We start from the raw sequence: 18,357 nt of genomic DNA on the forward strand, positions 1-18,357 counted from the left end.
ATGCTCAACAGATAACGACCAGATAATGACCTATAATGTGTCATTAATTGCTATTGTCATATTGTTTGAACTAGATCTGCATCAATTTCTTTCTGGCCACTAGTACAGTAAATGTGACATAGGTTAATTCTCGACAACAGCAGAGGGCACCGCTCTTCCACATTTCTTTCTGTATCACTGCCACAGGAAACGTTTGTTCACCTAAATGTTGCAGCCAGAGTTTGGGCCAAGTGATTGATTCAAAATACACAAACACTTAGAAACAATGAAGGCTGTGCAAGATAACTGAGTAATTTTGCTTGGCTTCATGCTCGTCAACGGTGCAGCACCTACTCCCCCTAGTGGCGGAATTAAAAAGGAGCACAAGGAAAACATCTTTGAGTAACTTCTCGGTAGCTGTTTGCTTATTAAGATTTTCTTCAATGTTTATTCTTCTAGTACAAGGCCCAAAGGCAAAAATAATCATTACAAATCAGCAGTGCGAGTACAGAGTGTACTCTTAGTGTTCTTATGTAAATGTAATCATTTTATGAAGGAAGTTTGAAGTTCAGCTTCCTAAATATCCTTTATATGGTAGTTTTAGAGAAGTAACCGCCCAACAGACACATCACAATGCTGGAATACTTGCAGAACAACACTACAAATTTTATATATCAAATGCTGATCATCAGTCAAAGATTAAAAAGATTTAATTTAACAGAAATTAAAAAAAAATCAAAGGCATGTGATGCATAAACATACAATTGATTGATTGCAGGATGCACCAGAGACGAAGAAAGAGTGTAAACCAAGTCTGTAGTTTGGCAGGTACAACTTCCTAAAAGCAAAACAGGAACTAAACACTACGATAAAGTGACTAGAACAGAGATGAAAACAATCATAAAGATAAACATGTTATTATGGACAAACATTAAAAACAGTCCACATGTCATGTACAGTCAGATCCTCATAGGCAAATATGACTGCAACACGAGTCTCAGAACGGGTTCATGGACCATAGTTGTGCTCCTCACCGAGGGTTTGTTGCTTCTTCAAAATTAGGGAAATGCTTTTTTCCTCAGAAAAAGGCCTTTTGTCACAGTATAACTCATTATTAAGACAAACATCCAAGTGGGTAGAACCCATAAGACGCATAAAAACACACAGCCGAGCGCCTGGGTCTGAGTCGTCTGGCGCGTGTTGATATTAGCACGCGGCCGGCGCAGTAATGCAGCTGGATTGATTTTTGACCCTTGAGAGGAGTGAGCTGGTCTTATCAGAGCCAAGCAGCGCCTTCTATATCTCACACCAAAGCTAATGACAGCCCCCCCCCCCCCCCTCCCCGAGCTCACAGCCCCTCGAACTTTGAAAGGACGGCGTAAAACCATCACTCCTACATAAAACATGTACAAAAACAGTGCATTCAGAAATCAAATATTGCACTTTAAATGTTAGACACAGTACACTTAACAACTTTGAGATGACACAGACGAAGCAATAAGGAATAAAACTAAAATCAATGTGACCAAACAGCACGTGTTGCCTTTGTGCTTCAGAAAAAGAAAAAAAAAAATGGAGAAAGGTGCGTTTTCATCTTCAGATTAGAACATTTACATCACCATCAACCTGTTGAATGTAACTGTAAACAGGAGGAAAAGGCCAGTAACAGAATCCACCTAATCTTTCGTGATAAGACGAACTAGACAGCTGCTGGCTGGAGTGTTCTCATACTGCTCGTCTATTAGACAGAAAAAAAACATCTATCATTTCACAGATATGACCAACAAGACACCAGCCTTGAGGTTTTGTTTGTGTGTGCAAGTTTGAGAGACATTAAACTTTAACAGAAGGACAATAAGAAATAATCATCATTTGCCTAATGTCACGTTGTCTGTGGATTTTTCTCCAAGAACTGTTGGAAAGAGTGATTCAGAGTTGTTGCATTCTAATGAAAATGTTTAATACTTAACCTAAGTATTAGGCTTTGTGATAAATTCATAGCAATCAGTGGTCAAGTATCAAAATGGACTGTTATATAAATATTATTTATAGGGTTATTGCAAATTTTTAGGGACACACATTCAAGTCTAGACAAGAAAAAAAATCTAAAATTCATTCCAGTCTAAAAAAAGTGACTTCTGTCAAAGCGTGGTGTTGGTGTCATGTGACGATTGTACAACCAATCCTCTCAGACAGTCCCATTCTGACCAGCATCGTCCACTATGCTCACTCAGGCGAGCACCAGCAGTCTGTCCACCGCGTACTGGAAGCGGTCCCAGTTCTTCCAGAACACGGTCAGGAAGCAAAGCCCGAGCAGGGTAGCGACCACGTGGTACCTGCTCCTCATCAGCGGGGCCGCGAACTTGGCAGCGGTGGAGACGCACACCAGGATGACGGTGATGATGGCCAGCATGATGTTGATGCTCTTCCCCAGCAGCACGCGGGCGTCGCGGCTCTCCAGCTGGACCGTCTGCTGCTGCTGCTGCTGCTGGAGCTCCAGCTTGGACACGCGTGTCTGGCACGACTCGAGGGCTTCCTGAGACACACGGACGGGGGGTTTGTGAGGTGGGATGGAGGATCGGAGGGCTGGGGGGCAGTTCGCTGCAGCCAAAGCACTCATGAATTGTGTATCAGCAGAGAAGGTGTGAGGGCAGAACGTGTGAAGGTTCGATTACATTACAGCTAATGTGATCACTTGAGCAGCGTGTGGTAATGGACTCTTCACCTATTAACAGATTCCAGACAACCTCTTACTACACTGTTAAACCTTAATTCTACAGCCTGATCTAAATGACAGATCCCTGCAACCACCTGTACTTCACCTGTATGTCCCTGGCCCGTTCCTGGGCCTGGTACGCCACCCTCTCTTCGATGCTGACCAGCTCCTGCTTCAGATTCGCCATCTCATTTTGGTGGAGTTCGGTCAGGTCGTTCAGCTGGTCTTCCAAACGCTCGAACCTAGCAACGAGTACAGGGGAGAATTAGCCACAAGTCACGTACAAATGATCAAATGATCCAAACATTTCTACCTGTATCGCTCTTCCTGCAGCGTTTGGCTGATGATGCCACACTCTCGCTTGAACTGAGCCTTCAGCTCCTCGATGTCCTCTTCCAGCTGACTCTGGGCCTCCTTGATCTCCTTCACCTCCTCCAGGGTCAGGGCCAGTCTGCCGGGGCCCTCCCCCCCCGCCGCCGGCCCCTGGCCGTCGGCCGGCCCTGCCGAGGCCCCTCCGCCCGCTGGGTTCCCGTTACTGTCTGCCGAGATGGAGGCGCTCTCTGAGGAGCACTCGTCGTCGCTGGGATACTTGTGCTTCGCCACCATAGAGGTGCTGTTACTCAGGCCCTTTCCGCCGCCGTCACTGGGCAACGGCGACGAAGTGTCCAGGGTGGTTTTGAGGTGAGCGATGTTGTCAGCGCTGCCAAATTTGTTCCTGATGAGGTTGGCGAACTCCCTGGGCTTGCTGAAGAAGAAAGGAGGGGAGAGGGAAACACCGGGTCCAATGGTCTTGATCTTGTCCATGGTCGGGTGCCGGCCACTGCCGGTCATGTCCCTCAGCAGCTCCCGGGGCGACTCCCTGGGAATGGTGCTGTGTTTGACGCTGGACGTGCGCCGCGTGGGGCTGTGCTGGACTTCGCTGTCCTTCATCTTCCGATGGTACTGTTCCAGCTTCTTCTGCATCTGAGCAATGTTTTGTGCTGATTTCTGGTTCTTCTTCTCGAACACCTGCTTGATGCGCCCCACCTGCTGCTTGTCGGCGCTGTTCACCAGCTTCAGGTATTCCGCCACGTTCTCATCCCGCGCCGTCTGCTCGATCTTCAGCTGCTCCGTGACCTTCAGGATCTTCTGCTGGAGGTTGTCCAGGCAGGAGCGGCTCCGCTGGACCTCGAAGCCGAGGCCGGGGCCGTGGATCCCGTCGCCCAGGTCCAGGTCCAGGTTGTTCTCCGAAGAACCTCGCCGCATTGAGGCGTGGATGCTCAGAAAACTGGCCTCCGTTCTCTGATCCTATCAAGAGAAACAGTGACGATTTTCATACACTGTTTAATTAAAATTAGGCATTTGCAAATAAAATAGTGTATGCTGAAGTAAAGACGATATTCCCCAGTATCGTCCTGACCCGACTACCTGCAGGCGCTGAATAGTTGAGCAAAGCCAAACTAGTAACTTCAGTGGCTCTATGTCAACAATGAGCATTTACAGCCAACGGTTTCAAGCGAGCGGTTTGTTCAGGGGGATTAAGTCGTGTGTTTTGCTAAAGCCGGTCTGCCGGCGTTGCTGTGCCCTGCAGCGTTTAAAACAAGGTGCACTTCCTAGAACGATCCACCTCCACCGGCGCCTTGGCACGCGCTGCAGTTCCATATTGCTGCTCATATTGCCACAGTGGGACCATCTGGGTGTGTATGTAGTGCTCTTATTTGGCACATCTGTTACATTTCACTTGCCAAATAATCCTGTTTGTTTATGTATAACGCACAGTGGACACAGATGACAAAATTCAGATAGAAGCTATTAAATGTGTGGGAAAGAAATGGAGCGTGCGCGTCTAATGTAGGTCAGTGATAATGTCACACAAGGCCACGAGGCTCAGAAAATCCCCTGTTCAGACAGCACTACTTTTGCAGTAAATATAATATTTTATGCTAAAACACTGAGCTACAGACCGAGCTACGTCACTGAACTCGATTTGAGGAAGCGAAACTGAATAAATATAGCTCAGCATGTTTCTGTATCGCAGGAAATGTGAAGACACTTTTAAAGACAAAGTGAGAATGCAGCGAGCTGAAAATTTAATTAGTTGTTTAATGACACGACAGCAGTCCAATGAGGCATGATGATTGCAACATAAACCCAAAATAATGATGAGAGGACCTAGCTGATGGCGTCTAATACAACCGGCACCAGCGCCGGTCCAAAGCGGCACTAAACCCAACAAATGTACCACTGCTGGTTCTCAAATGATCCGACTTAACTCAGCAGACTTTCTCAATCCTACTTAGCCTTTCTACATCACCACTTAATGGTTACACATTGCGGGCCCAGGACCTTTCCGATCGACTAATGCATGCAGGGCTCAACCACACGCTGACGCTCGGGGCCACATGACTGTCAGGTGACACTCAGAGTTTACCATTAACACGGTCATTAGTCCTGAGCAGCCGCAGCCACTCAGTTATACTCATACCTCTCCGCTGACGCGCTGCTGGCACCATGACCTCACACTCATTCAACTGGTCCGACTCGTCTGTGAGGACGAGTCACATCGGGATTCAATCGCAACAGAAACTCCTTTGTGTCTAAACAAATGAAGTGAAGCTTTGAGAGCCGGCACATCCATGTTCCTGAGGGGAGGAATCCTATTGACTCTGGACCCTGCGGTGCTGGATTATGGCCACATATCTGCTAACCCCCTGGTGTTTACAGTAGTCGTGGTGGCCCAATTGCCTTTAATTGCCCTATATACACATTATATGTCGTTTTATGTGTGGCACAGAAGCAGACAATGCCGTGCTGGTTTCCACACACACACACACGCATGCCTAGGGTGGTTCCGCCACTGTCCCCGTCCCACCCGCTCCCCCGCCCTGGCATCTGTCCTTCCTGAACACAGGACCCTTTCTTTGCGCGGAGAAAAGCACACTTTGTCACGTCCTACCTCTGCTCTGTCCAGGACTCTGACGGACGCGCTGCTGCATACGGACTCCGTGGCCTGACGCGGACGCCCCGGGAGCCCTGCACCGGGCCTCAGTCCTGCTCCACAGAGAACATGCTGTACGGCGCCGCTGCCCAACATGTCAGCTTCCCTTCTGTCAAAACCGCTTTGTCATAGAAAAGGAAACGGAGCCCAGGACGCTACACAACCGCTTGTAGGTCAAGCTGTTATTACTGTTATTACGCAGCATTTGTGCATATTGAATGAATGAAAACAAAGAATGGCCTGTTTGACACACCTGAAGCTCAGCGCTACGTCTGCAGCGCTGGAACTAAACTCCCTCCTTAAGCGCTCTCCTCACATAATAATTCAATATTCCCCTCTGTAGCTTGAGGCGGCAAATGGAGCGTTGGGTTTATTGCTTTAAGGTCCAGTGGTATTGCGGATATTGGACGAGCACAAAACAGATGAAAAAATACGACCTGGCGACTGTTGGTGACTCATTGTTAAGGAATCCAGGGGCTGGGATGCATGCGCGGCATAATGAAACAGCCTCTGCAGCGCCATTGATGCACCTGCAGTAATGAAGCCGAACCTGAATGGAACCGCTCAAACAAGAACGGGAAGCGCACAGACTGGATGAACCCTGATGCGTGGCAGCTTAAAATGACATCAGCATCACAAGCCAGATGTTTTGCTCCCGGACGATACCGTGACATCTGATAAGAGATGCAGCAGGCTCATCCCCACGCCCAGGCTCCTCCAGGTTTCTCCCCACGCCGACCAACTGCTGGAGTAATCGGAGGGTCCCTCTGGATGAGTGGCTCTGCTGAATAAATTAGCCTCACGCTGATGAAACTGTCCTCCCAAATCTGCTGAGGAGTTGCCCTACTTTTCACTCCACACACACTTATGTGGGCGCTCTCTGGGGGGTTGTCGAGGTACAAGGGTGAGGCGGGGCGACGCCTGGCAGCCCATGAGCAAGGCGGAAAGAGGCTGAAAGCACACGGGCATGCGGCGAAGGGTGCCACTGGTTTATGATTCAGAGAAAAGTCAAAGAAGACGGGTCAATCTGCGAATTCTTCAGTAAAAGTTTCTTTTTGAGGTATAATAGTTCGGTTAGTGAGGCCCTTCAGTCTGATCACGTCTTCAGAAGCTTAGAAAATAACAATTCGCCTGCTGCTTTTTAATAGAGTGCCAGTGGAGCAGGAGGTGAGACAGACAGAAAGTGAGAAACAAAGGATGATTACGATCACACACAAATCAGCAGCAGCCCCCACCCCCCAATGGGACATACAGGGGTCCTCTGTGCCTCAAGGGTGCCTCCCCAACACCTCAGCCCCACGCGAGCCCCCACGCTGCCCTACATAGCGCACATCATCTGTCCAATACCATGACCCATTTAATTCTCCCTGACCCGGCTCGACAGCATAACATAAAGATCCGACTGCATTAGCCTCAATCTGGACCCGAGCAGGAGACCTGTGTTTGGAAACCAGATCAAATCTTCGTTTACATTTTTTGGGGCGGTCGACAGAAACTGCAGCGTCGGCTTATCTCGCGCCGCAGCGTTCTCCCTCTTTTGGATCGATGATCGACTCGACGATTCCATTATTTATGCAAAAACAGACTTGCAGCTCGTCTGCCCACTGCAGCAGCGCAATGAGCAGGCGAAAACAGCATTTCAGCGGGTCCGCGAGCTGCATCCGTGGAAGATGTGGGTCCACGTCAGCAGAACAAAGAGAAAACAATGAATTACTATGAAAGCAGGATTCCCTTCGCTGCTAGGGGACAATATTAAAGCCGCACACACGACCCGTCGCTGTTCCAGGGAGCTCTGCTCTGATCAAACCCTTCACCAGGTGAGGTCACGTCACACAGGTACACGGAATGCAAATGCAAATGCAAGCACAGGTGTGGTCAAGAAGCGAGGACAGCCCCCAAATAAACACACAGACGCCGGGGAAGGAGCTGGCACTCAGTGAGATGGAACAAAACCGTCCCTTCAGCAGGGAACAGAACCACAGAGGGGAAGAAGCCCACAGAGCTTATTGGTATTCCCTCCAGCTGATCCTCATGGATACAGACACTCTCCCACTCAGGACTCACACAGGGAAGCAGGAAGAAAGGCGCAGGCGGAGCGACGGGGAGCGCGTCTCCATCCCACAGCTGCATATGTGGCTACACTTTGTTTGCTGCCTCCAAAACAGAACGCCTCAGCAAAGTAAAAGACTCGCAATGGAGTTGGAAGGCGTCGCGTTTCCCTGGTGACTAATCACTGTGAAGTCAGAGGAATGAATTACCTAAGACGCAATCGCTATTATCTCATAAACAAGCTGGTCCAGAAGGAGTAGCAGGTTAACACTCCCAGCGTGTGTCGGCTGTGTGGACGGGGAAATTAATGAATGGGGGTGAAGACGAAGTCCCAAAATACTGATTCAAAGTCAGAGTGAACACAGCAAGTGATGGAGCAGAGTTAGTGAACACCATGACCATAAAAACCCCACATATCTAAAAAGTGGGACAAACTTAAATGCTTTATAACGCACTGATTACAGCATATTCAAACAGAGTGAAGGTTTTTTAACTTTCCCTTTGGGGGACGGCCTGAGGGTCATTAACGGGCAAACATTTCAGAGAAATGGCACAAAATCGCCATCCAGCGCGGGCCTAAAAGAAGCCACTCAGACTGAGGCGTTGCATCATCCTTGGCCTCTAACCCACTATATCTGCTAGACAATGGCTTTTTCAGAAACAGAACAGGAATGTTATTTGCAGCCAACAAAAGGAGGAAAAACACGATGTTACAGCCCCGCAGTAATAAAGCAGGCACACACTCATATGCTGATATGTTACAGCATGTTGATGCTTTTACAGGAGAAACTGTGTTTGTGATTCTTCTGATTTCTGCTCTAGAGAGTTGTGAATTTTGATTATTTATTCATTTTACATGGTTACTGGTAGTGTTTTATTGTAAAGAAGACCATTTTATGATGCCCTGTCCCCTTGATAAGTACAGGACACAAACATGTAAACAGCCCGACACTTGACTGACTTTCTGCTTGCACAAGAGTCACACTCAACTTTCTGTCACCATGACAAAGTGCAAATGGGCTTTGAACACATTCTCCTGTTCCTCTATCTCAACCATCATGTGCGTTTTTTAAACACCACACATCAGCAAATGGTTGGATAGTTTTCCCCCCTACACCCTGTTCTTGCAGTTGGTTTTGGGTGTTTTTTTTGTCCTTTCCTAATTTTAAAAATCACAAAGTAGAGCTACTAAATGAACTAATCAGGCCAATAATTAGGACACAGCTAGTCATAATCCACCATGTTTAGTAATCTTTTGGTACTTTATCCAGAATTGTAACAGGTAAGTACATGATAATATAATGTGTCTATAGTGGTCAATAAAAGTTATGTATTCATTAAAGCAATGAATGAACGAAATATGAGCCATGTTAAACTCAATATAACTAAGTACATCAGCTGTACGCGTTAATCTAAACGGACGCGTAACCAAACAATCACCAAGCATGCACCTGTCAGACACGGCAGCTCCGTGTAACACTTCATTACATGTGAAAAGTGGGTCAAACACCGAGGGAGACTTTAGAACAGCTGTAGGACGGTGATGTTACGGGACGCGCGAGGTGGTGGACCTGCGCTGGTGCTGCGTTCAAAGTCACCAGTTAATTAAAAACTTTACGTACCTGCTCCAGGATGACGGCGCTGCGTTAACCGCATTGTGTGGACGGAGTGTGTGCGCGACGTGAACCGGTTCTGTGGCTCGACACGCGCAGACCTTCATACGTGTTGTGTGTGTGTGTGTGTGTGTGTGTGTGTAGGTACAATCAATCATTCGCAGGTTAATTAAAGATGAACAATGAGCAGCGCAGCGGCGTTTTTGTGGCACAGTCGCGGGTGTTTCGACACGTCCTGACGTCTCTCTCGGTCTCGTGAAGCTCTGCGTCCGGGGAAATACGCGGCTTTCACCGGCAGCTGTCGGTTTCGCATGACAACGTGTCGCTGGTTCGAGCGTTTATGACACAACAATGTAAAACACCGCGGCTGCACACTCACCATCCGGCTGCTGAGGTATTTCTCCACTTCGGATAAACTTCGCACGGACACGTTGGCGCTGGGCATAATAATCCCGTGTGTGCTACTCCTTCACTCCGGGACCGAGACTAGTTTACAACTCGGGTCTAATCTCTTATCCATGTTAGCCCCCGTTCTTCCCTCCGACTCGCTCACACGCCCTCAAACGCGCGCGCGCGCGCACGCACACACAGCGGGCGCCCTCTTCAACATACAAAAGCTGTGTCCACTCAGACCCCGCCCCTCTGCGGGGAGGGGTTAACCCTTTCAACGCACGCGCCCGAAATGGGGATTAAACAGGGCCGCCACACTTTTGTGATCAAAATGGTTTTAAACGATTGTATTCCCGCAATGTAAACATAAAAGCGTCTCATAGCAAATTGCGTTAGTTAGAAACGTGTGGGTTGTTTGAATGTGAGAGTGAAAAGATAAAACTTTATAGCATGAATTTAAGTTTCAACATGAAAAGCCTGTGTATCCTGTGTAAACAAATACTGTTGATTATTCTGGACATAACTAGTAAACTAGTATGTATTTGCTTTACATCATTAAACCAAACTATGAACCGAGAACCATCCAAACTGAGTGCTTGTAAAAACATGCGAGGAGGATTATTTAAAAAACATCTTGGTATAATTTTGGCTTCATTAAAATGTCTGTAGTCCTGTTAGTAGAAACTTTTTATTCAACCAAAACAAGACTCCAAAACGTAAATGGCCTTTTCACTGGCAGTTATTCAGCTTGAAAAGAGCTAATCCACCCAGCAAACACAAAGCCCCATATTGCATCATAAATGTCTTCACCCAAGTGTTTTTGTTTGCCACTGCAGGAACTGTTTGTGCAGGCTGTAAAGAGAGGACAAGCGTAAGCTCTAGTGTCAGGCCATACATTGTGATGCATTAACCTTTCAGAGCCGTTCGCAGAGTAAAGTAGTGATCGCTGTAAACGGGGCTGCAGAGAAATCATCGTAAAGAAGCTGCAGGACAATGCACTTCTAAAAACAGCAGCAGATGAAATTCAAATGGTCATTAAGTTTTAATGTTGCTATCAGTGCCTTTAATTAGCTGGAGCCACTGACTGGGTAAGTACAGCAAAGGGAAGCTTACAGCCACTGGCTTCTGATCACCCACACACCCAGAGCCCTAATGAAAAATTTAATTCCTAATAACACATGCTGAAAGTCTAGTCCCTGACACTCTGCTACAACTTCCACCTTCGTGTCACTTGACACTAAGCAACAATAAGTCACTGGGGTAGGATACAGATTTGCATTATTTATTTTGAGGGGGTCAAGTAAACAATCTGCTGTTTATAAAAAGAGGGCCAGTTTCGTGATACTTCTCACTGTGGCTCTATACAGCGACTCGTCACAATAACTGTTGTGGATTTTTTAATCTGCAAAGCAGTACTCATAACTTCCTTTACATTTTCTTTAGAGGATTCAGGCACCTAAACCTATTCAACACTGCACAAAATCAAGATCTGGTTTGTTTGTTTTTTTGCTTTATGATGATTTATGAGTTTTGCATAACTGAAGTTACGTGGGTTGTTTTGTCATTTTTGCAGCAATGCAATACATAATTTGTACCAATTCAGGCCATTACAGAAAATACATCTGTTCATCTACAGCAGCCTGTTCCATTAACATGGGTCCAACACATCATATTTTAGGCTCACAGCTGCTGTCCAAAATACTAGAGCAAAACAAAACCACAGTATACACAAAAGTCTAACTTGACTCATGCAGATGCTTGTTAAATTAAATTATCCTGACAATTAAATATTTGGAATCAGCTTTTTTACTCAATCATTTTGTTAATCATCATCAGCTTAATTTTGCAAACAGAGGACGTCGTTAGTTTTTAAATGACTTTGCCATTACCAAGTGATGTCTATTATAGCCTTCTTGGTGCATTCTATATACAAGTTTATTTATACACAAATACTTCAAATTCATGTGGTGTCAAATAATTGACAAGTGATGCTGCCCCGATCCTTTGGATTGGCAAACAAATAAAAAAAAAAAGGTTTTAACCTTTACCAAAACATTTCAGGAATCAGTTCACATTATGACAAGCTGCTTCCTCATAATTATCAGAAAATAAAAAAAGCATAACACGATATGAAAGCAGTGAAAACAACCTATCCACAGTTCAGAGTCCAAGCTGGATCTGCAGAAAAGGAACAGTTTGGACACAACGAAGCATAAAAGACTATGTACAATATAAATGACAATCTACTACGCAGGTTTTAAAGGTTCACTCTTGAATGGGCACATATTAGCATGCTTGCTTATCACTGGAGTTAATGGCATTTGTCCTCATTGTGAGCTCTGCTCCGCTGAGCCAGGCGTAATAGCAAGAAAGGAGCAAAAACAAATTCACATAGGACATCATAAATACACTCCAACCAATCCACAACCGGCAGAGCCCCCAGACCAGTTGGCTGGTGACCGACCACAGTCCAATGTAGCGGTTACAGATGGCACAGTGTATCAGACTCCAGAGATCGCCTGGCTATTATAGTCAGTGGACTCCATTTTGAGGATGTAAGGGATGATGCTGTCAATCTGTACGTTTCCAATGAGTCCAGCGAAGAAGAGCTCCTCTGTGACAGTTGCACTTATAAGCCTAAGGGCAGGAAGACGGAGCAACAGCTTGGATAACCTAGGAACAAGAAAGAGCATTGGAAACCAAAAAATGTTTAAAAATGTGTTTAAAAAAGTAATTTGTTTTTCTAAATGTACAATAATATTCTATATATATTGTGTTAAAATTGTAGTAAACACTACAAACCGATAGGAATCTTCTGGGTAGGTCCTGGTCACATAGTCCTGTAGCTCCATGTAGGCTTTTTCCTGGAACCTCTCAATCTGTGGGGTATTGTCTATGCCTGGGTGATCTGGTAGAAAAACATGCACAAAATAAGACATGCAAACCTAGAACATGTTTATTCTCCTGATCTGTCTTAGCACATCTAAATACAGACATACCAGGACTAAAGAGAATGATGGCTTTGAGGTAGGCATATTCATAAGAGTCTGGGGAAAGCTTAGCCATGCTGTTACAGAACTCTTGCATCCTCCAGATGTGCTCCATTACTAGTTTTACTCGCTCGGGTGACAGCTTCTCTGTAAGAGACAGAAGCAAGACACAAAAACTGAATTTAAAACCTTCCATGTCTGCAGTTGTTAAGTGTACTTACTTTCTGTTTCGTCATACTGAAAAAAACATGCCCTGTGCTTCTGAAAATGTGTTCTGCGAAACCCTGCAGACAGAGAGGAGCAATCATACCTTCCTGTAAGCTGGTCTGCAGATGGTTGATAATGGCACTTAATATGGTACCAACATTCATAACGTTGGAACACTGTGCCAGACCAAGGGCAAACAGTTCATTCCAGCAGGCTTTCATCAGGTTAATATCATTTTCTTGGCCGCTGTAAAATAAAAAATATTTTATTTTAGTACAGAAAAGAGAACTAGTTCAGTCATTTTATAATTTCCATTATTTTAAAATCATAAATGAAACACGTGACGAAGGCTTACCCAAGGGTTTGAAAGGCAGGTATGGAACGTGCCCAGTGCATAGAGAGAAAAAGTAGGCGGGAAGCTGACTCACAGATGTAGTTGACATTAAGGTACTCTGGCACAGGCAATGGCATCATAAGCTGTACAAACAAATTATAAGAGGGGGAGCAGACATGACTAGTGTAGCTTAGTTGAAAATATGCAGTAGTTTCAGCGAGATGTAATCCTCAGGGTTAAGATCAGTAGTTTTACCTTGAAAGGGATATGACTGTCAGAGAGTAGAGGTCCATCCAACTCCACTACAGGACCTGACTGGTCCCCAGACATCAGCTGCATTGTGGCCTCCAAGGAGTCCCCTGCAGAACCATCACCAGGATGCAGGACTTTGGCCAGGGTGTCAAAAGCTCTAATCCCAATATGTAACAAAAATGCAAATAGTCCATGTGTTAGATGACTTAGACCACATGTATATAATATAGTGTGTCTGACAAGAAAACCAGTTGCCGTAAACAACAACAACTGCAACACATCCCTAGCATAGTAAAGATGGTCTATTTTTTTCATCCATTAAACATTCAAATTAAGTTCTTGTGAGTCAGAAACCACATGGCCCTACAGAAAATTCTATTAAAGCTTTGTGACAAACAGAAAAAAACAGCCCCTGGGATCTTTCTAGTGCTCACATAGATCTTAACTTGTTCAGAAACATCTACTGGTCAGTGTCAAACCCTCTTTATTCTTTATGACACCCTCACCGGGTAATGTCACTCTGCTCTTCTCCCTGGATGTCTGTCATGGAGCTGTCTCCGTTGCTAAGTGTTTCAGCTCCCATCAGATCATTGCCACTGTCGCTCGCTTCCCTGGTTTTGTTAAGATGGGCAAGGGACGTCACTACATTTGCCAGAGTACTAAGGTCACCTTGAGACTGGTCATCCTGGAGAATTCAAATAACGTTATCAGGCATGACTTAAAAATGCAAAGTTGGTTTTGTGTAAGTTGTTAATCTGATATTTTAAACACCATACTAAGTGTCTATGGCATTATGTTTAGAAACAGAATAAGTAGAATGACACAGGAAACTGCACTAAACCCTATTGTGATCTGATTCCATTAGTTTTACCTTGTCAGGGGATGCAGGGATCAAGATGGTATTTTCCAGCTTAGAGAAGGGTTGCTGGATGTTGAGCAGCATGCTTGACTCAAGCAAACTTGTAGACCTGGAGTCAGACAGTCTATATCTTACATATCACATTATGGATAATGAAGCAGTGCAGTGTAAATTGTAAAGAATAGTCACATCAAACAAGTCAATTCAGAAGATCAGTGTATATTGTTCATATACAGCTGTGTGGTAGTTCTGAAGTAGTAGTAAATGATTATGCCGACTGCATTTGACAGGACTTTACTACTTCCTTTTTACATTTCATGTATATTATAATTTGTTAAGTGTCTGTACCTGGCAGTTTCCTTGTCAGAAACAAAAGTAGGCGTGGCAGCCAGGGGGCTACACAGGTTCTTTCGAATGTATATTTTCTCAGTTGAGGCTGCACAGTTAACAGACTTCTCTCTGGTGGTAACTTCAACAGGCTTCCTCTCACACTGGACAGCTAAAATGTCAAACAAAAACATTATTCACTTGAATCCGATACAACAAATCCGACATTTTACACACAGACATCGCATATTAGCAAAATATTAGTTTCTTACAATCCTGTTTCATGCCCAGTGCTATGCAGCGCTGGAGTCGACAATACTGGCAGCGGTTTCGGTGAAGCTTATTGATGGCACATTCTCCAGAGCCCCTGCATGTGTACACTAGGTTCTTCCTAATGCTGCGTTTGAAGAAGCCCTTACAGCCCTCACAGCTGACAGCTCCATAATGACGACCTGAAAGCAGGAAGAAAAACAGGATGAAGTAGATGAACACCAGCATATGTTCACTGCTGAAAAATAACGTTAAAGTAATTTAAGCCTAATTCCTACCTGAAGCCTTATCCCCACAGACCACACAGTATTCCACAACCGGCTTCACAATAGACTGGTCTGAGCCTTCAGTCACAAACTGAATAAAAACACGACACAATGAAATAACTGAATATAGAAAACATAATCTGTTTAGGTTGACTACGCATATTCATCCATCAGTCACAAGACCTTTCAGTCACTTGTTTATCAAAACTGGCTGAAATATGTCACCAATCCTCAGGCGGTACCTGAATCTGCTGCCCAGCCAGATCAGGAGAGGCAAACAACAGCTGGTTAACCCCAGAGCCATCTGGAGAAGTGAGGATGACCTTGTTGGGCGAGCCTTCCTGCTTGGTCAGGATCACCTTCCCACCAGGGGAATAGTCAGCATTTGCTAGAATAAACTGCTGCTGCTTTCCAGGTGATGAGGGCTCAAGTGCTGTGACTATCTGGATTTTCTGGCCAGTCTGCTGATCAGTTACAATCTGTTGGGGATAAAATAAATAGAAAACATTAGGTAGAGCTGACTGTATAGGCACAAAACCTAAAATTGGGCATATGTACAAATTCTTATTATATGTACAGTATAATGAAAACAGAACAGCAGCTGTCACCTGGATTCTGTGTCCTAAAGCCATGTTGTTGTCTGCTGGCACAAGCTGAATCCTTTGAGTCTGTCCATCCATTGTGTTTACTATACAAACCTTTTTCCGTAGCTCTTCACATCAGCCCCATCACCATCAGGCGTCTACACCTAAACAGAGCAAAAATGTGATGTTTTATTTTGTAATCTCTCTACTTTCAACAAATTAGAAGTACATTTTCAGTACTTCGCAACTTCCCTATAGTGTGTGTAATACTCTAAGTCGATTTGTTCCTTCTAAACGACCAAATAAAGGCAAATCTCTTTCTTTCCAAAAACACTGTTCACTGTAATTATCAGATAACTACTCATTAAACAAACTAAGTAAATTAGTAATTCTGAGCATATGACACTGCCAAAGATATTGCAGGCAGATGTTCATGGCCTCAAAAGAATTTTATATATATTGGATAATAGCAGAGGTATGTCTTAAGAATAAGATATAGATGCGACATAAGCCACAGATGACATATATTATGATACTCATTGGTTCAATAAATTACACATGGTCTTGATGACTACAAGATCACCTTCATATTAACTGAATACGTTTGCCACATCTGTCACTTCACAGAATTCAAAAAGTTTTATTTTATACACTGATGTGTGTAAAAGATCCATACTGCAAACTTAAATGTTGCGCCCGTTTAATAAACTGTGTAACCGCTTAACGCTCAGCTGACCCGAAAGCAATTATAGTCCAAGTGCGTAACTTTTACTAATGATCAAGCTTCTTTTGCTCGTCATTTTCACTCCTCGTTTAGCCAGAAGATATTGTGAATTTCAACACGTAATAGGTAATTGTACACGATAAGAAAAGTTCTTAAAGACCACATTAGCTTGATATAATCTGTAATGAAGTAAAACATGATGAAACGTGATTTATCATGTTTGCATGCGTGGGCCTGCTAACCACATTTGCTGGTGCTAGCTTGAAACCGCACTAGTGGTGGCCTCAGCATAAATATACAGTTTAAAATGAATGTAGACTGTCAACTAACGAGTGGCTAAGCTGAAACGGTAACACAAACAAGGTCCTGACAATCAGCTATTTAAAATCGATACGGAAGATAAAGGCATTTCTTTTCCTGTGGGTGAAAGGTCAACATTGAAGGGTTAAAGCGTGCTAGGGTTCAAGGCCCATGATGCCAAATCGCAGAGTGAACGGTGGGAGTCTGGTTCATAAACCCAGATAGAATTCGTTAGACTTCTTGCAGCGGATTTGTATACAACTAGTCAGTTCGGCAACACAGCTTGGGATCTAACACAGGGGCATGTTGTTCTCGCTTTCACACCTACAGCCACGATGCGGTTGTGCTGTTTGCGAAGACAGGTTAGCAACGCTAGCACGGGAGCTAACGGATAGCCCGTTAGCGCATCCTGTTATACTTGTTAGCTTACTAGCATGTAAGGGAATTTCTGCATACAGCTACACGTACGCGCAGCGTAAGGGTCGACATAGCGCCAGCTATATTATCAATCACGAACGTTTTTGTGTACCTGTTAAATTTGGCGTCAATCTTCATGCACTGGGCTCCGGGCGACAATGCTAACGGGCTATGCTAGCTGTTTGCTAGGTGGTAGCTTAGCTAATGGCAGCTTCCCTCCTGTAGAGCGACTGAACACTCCCTCCCTTCCTGTGTTTCTGGACAATCGCACTTCTTTCACGATGCTCTCATGCATCCGCACCAGTAAAGCTACTTACCTGTATAAAAGCTGCAACACCAGACAATATATGTCCTAAAATCTAATAATAATTTAACAGTTGGTGGGAGGGTCAGAGTTCGTGACCTTTTTTCATCAATAAAAACCTGCACATGCGCAGTTGTGTTGCCGCGAATTACACGGCATAAGATAAACTGACAATTTACTTTTGTTTTTGAGAAGAAACGACCTATTCTTTTATTTTAATTAAATTAAAACTGCGATTAAGACTGACCGTTATCTTTGATATTTAGGGAATCAACATCCTTTATAAACCATTAAGAAAGCACTTGTTAAAACAGGGCACTTAAGTGTTGTAAAGGTGTTTATTCAATAAACAGATAATTATCTTACAATCATCTATGTTGTTTTTCTCTCAAGGATCAGCAGCCATTGAAACCAACAAAAACTGTGAACCTCTGTAATGGTTCTGTAAGTCTGCAACTATGAATGTTTTAGCTAGAACTTTTTTTTTCTTGTGAATCAGGAAACCCTGGTTTATTAAAATTGTAAATGTTTGTGAAATAGTAAAATTTCAATAAAGCCAATAACTAAAGTTTGTCTTTGTCAAAAATTGACTCTGGGCTGATTGATTTTTTTAAATATATAAAATGTGCTGTCACGTATAATACAAGTGCAACACTTGCTAGGCTCTGTTCTCATGTCACATTAGGACACATACATTTATTTTAGAGAATAGTTACAGCATCTCTAAAATAGTTCCCAGACATAAAGAGATCAGTTGAGACACAGACATTTAATCAGTGAAGGTTTGAGACAAACATTA

At 44.3% G+C, this 18,357-nt stretch overlaps 2 protein-coding genes across 6 annotated transcripts; both read right to left on the reverse strand.

Annotated features, from left to right (window-relative positions):
• Positions 1-671: 671 nt before the first annotated feature.
• LOC114857712 (transmembrane and coiled-coil domain protein 3-like) lies at positions 672-9,924 on the reverse strand. 3 transcript variants are annotated; one of them, XM_029154467.3, is made up of 4 exons: positions 9,714-9,924; positions 3,009-3,982; positions 2,802-2,937; positions 672-2,515 (listed from the first exon to the last, which is right to left on the reverse strand). In XM_029154467.3, exons 1-4 carry the CDS (start codon positions 9,777-9,779, stop codon positions 2,210-2,212), a joined length of 1,482 nt encoding a protein of 493 aa, XP_029010300.1. In that variant the 5' UTR covers positions 9,780-9,924; the 3' UTR covers positions 672-2,209. The 3 variants fall into 3 exon arrangements, with proteins under 3 accessions (XP_029010300.1, XP_055365393.1, XP_055365392.1); XM_055509418.1 differs by lacking the exon at positions 9,714-9,924 and adding an exon at positions 9,344-9,642; XM_055509417.1 differs by lacking the exon at positions 9,714-9,924 and adding an exon at positions 5,631-6,346.
• Positions 9,925-10,992: 1,068 nt separating this feature from the next.
• nr2c1 (nuclear receptor subfamily 2, group C, member 1) lies at positions 10,993-17,724 on the reverse strand. Of its 3 annotated transcripts, none has more exons than XM_029152716.3 (14): positions 17,572-17,724; positions 15,838-15,977; positions 15,472-15,708; positions 15,242-15,320; positions 14,966-15,145; positions 14,715-14,865; positions 14,379-14,475; positions 14,014-14,192; positions 13,511-13,664; positions 13,277-13,398; positions 13,025-13,167; positions 12,724-12,861; positions 12,527-12,632; positions 10,993-12,397 (listed from the first exon to the last, which is right to left on the reverse strand). In XM_029152716.3, the coding sequence occupies exons 2-14, from the start codon at positions 15,907-15,909 to the stop codon at positions 12,226-12,228; spliced, it is 1,830 nt and encodes a 609-aa protein (XP_029008549.1). In that variant the 5' UTR covers positions 15,910-15,977; positions 17,572-17,724; the 3' UTR covers positions 10,993-12,225. The 3 variants fall into 3 exon arrangements, with proteins under 3 accessions (XP_029008549.1, XP_029008548.1, XP_055365498.1); XM_029152715.3 differs by having other exon boundaries at positions 17,367-17,724; XM_055509523.1 differs by lacking the exon at positions 17,572-17,724 and adding an exon at positions 16,780-16,798.
• Positions 17,725-18,357: the final 633 nt, after the last annotated feature.

The sequence above is a fragment of the Betta splendens genome, chromosome 6 (assembly GCF_900634795.4).
Source record: "Betta splendens chromosome 6, fBetSpl5.4, whole genome shotgun sequence".
NCBI lineage: Eukaryota > Metazoa > Chordata > Actinopteri > Anabantiformes > Osphronemidae > Betta > Betta splendens.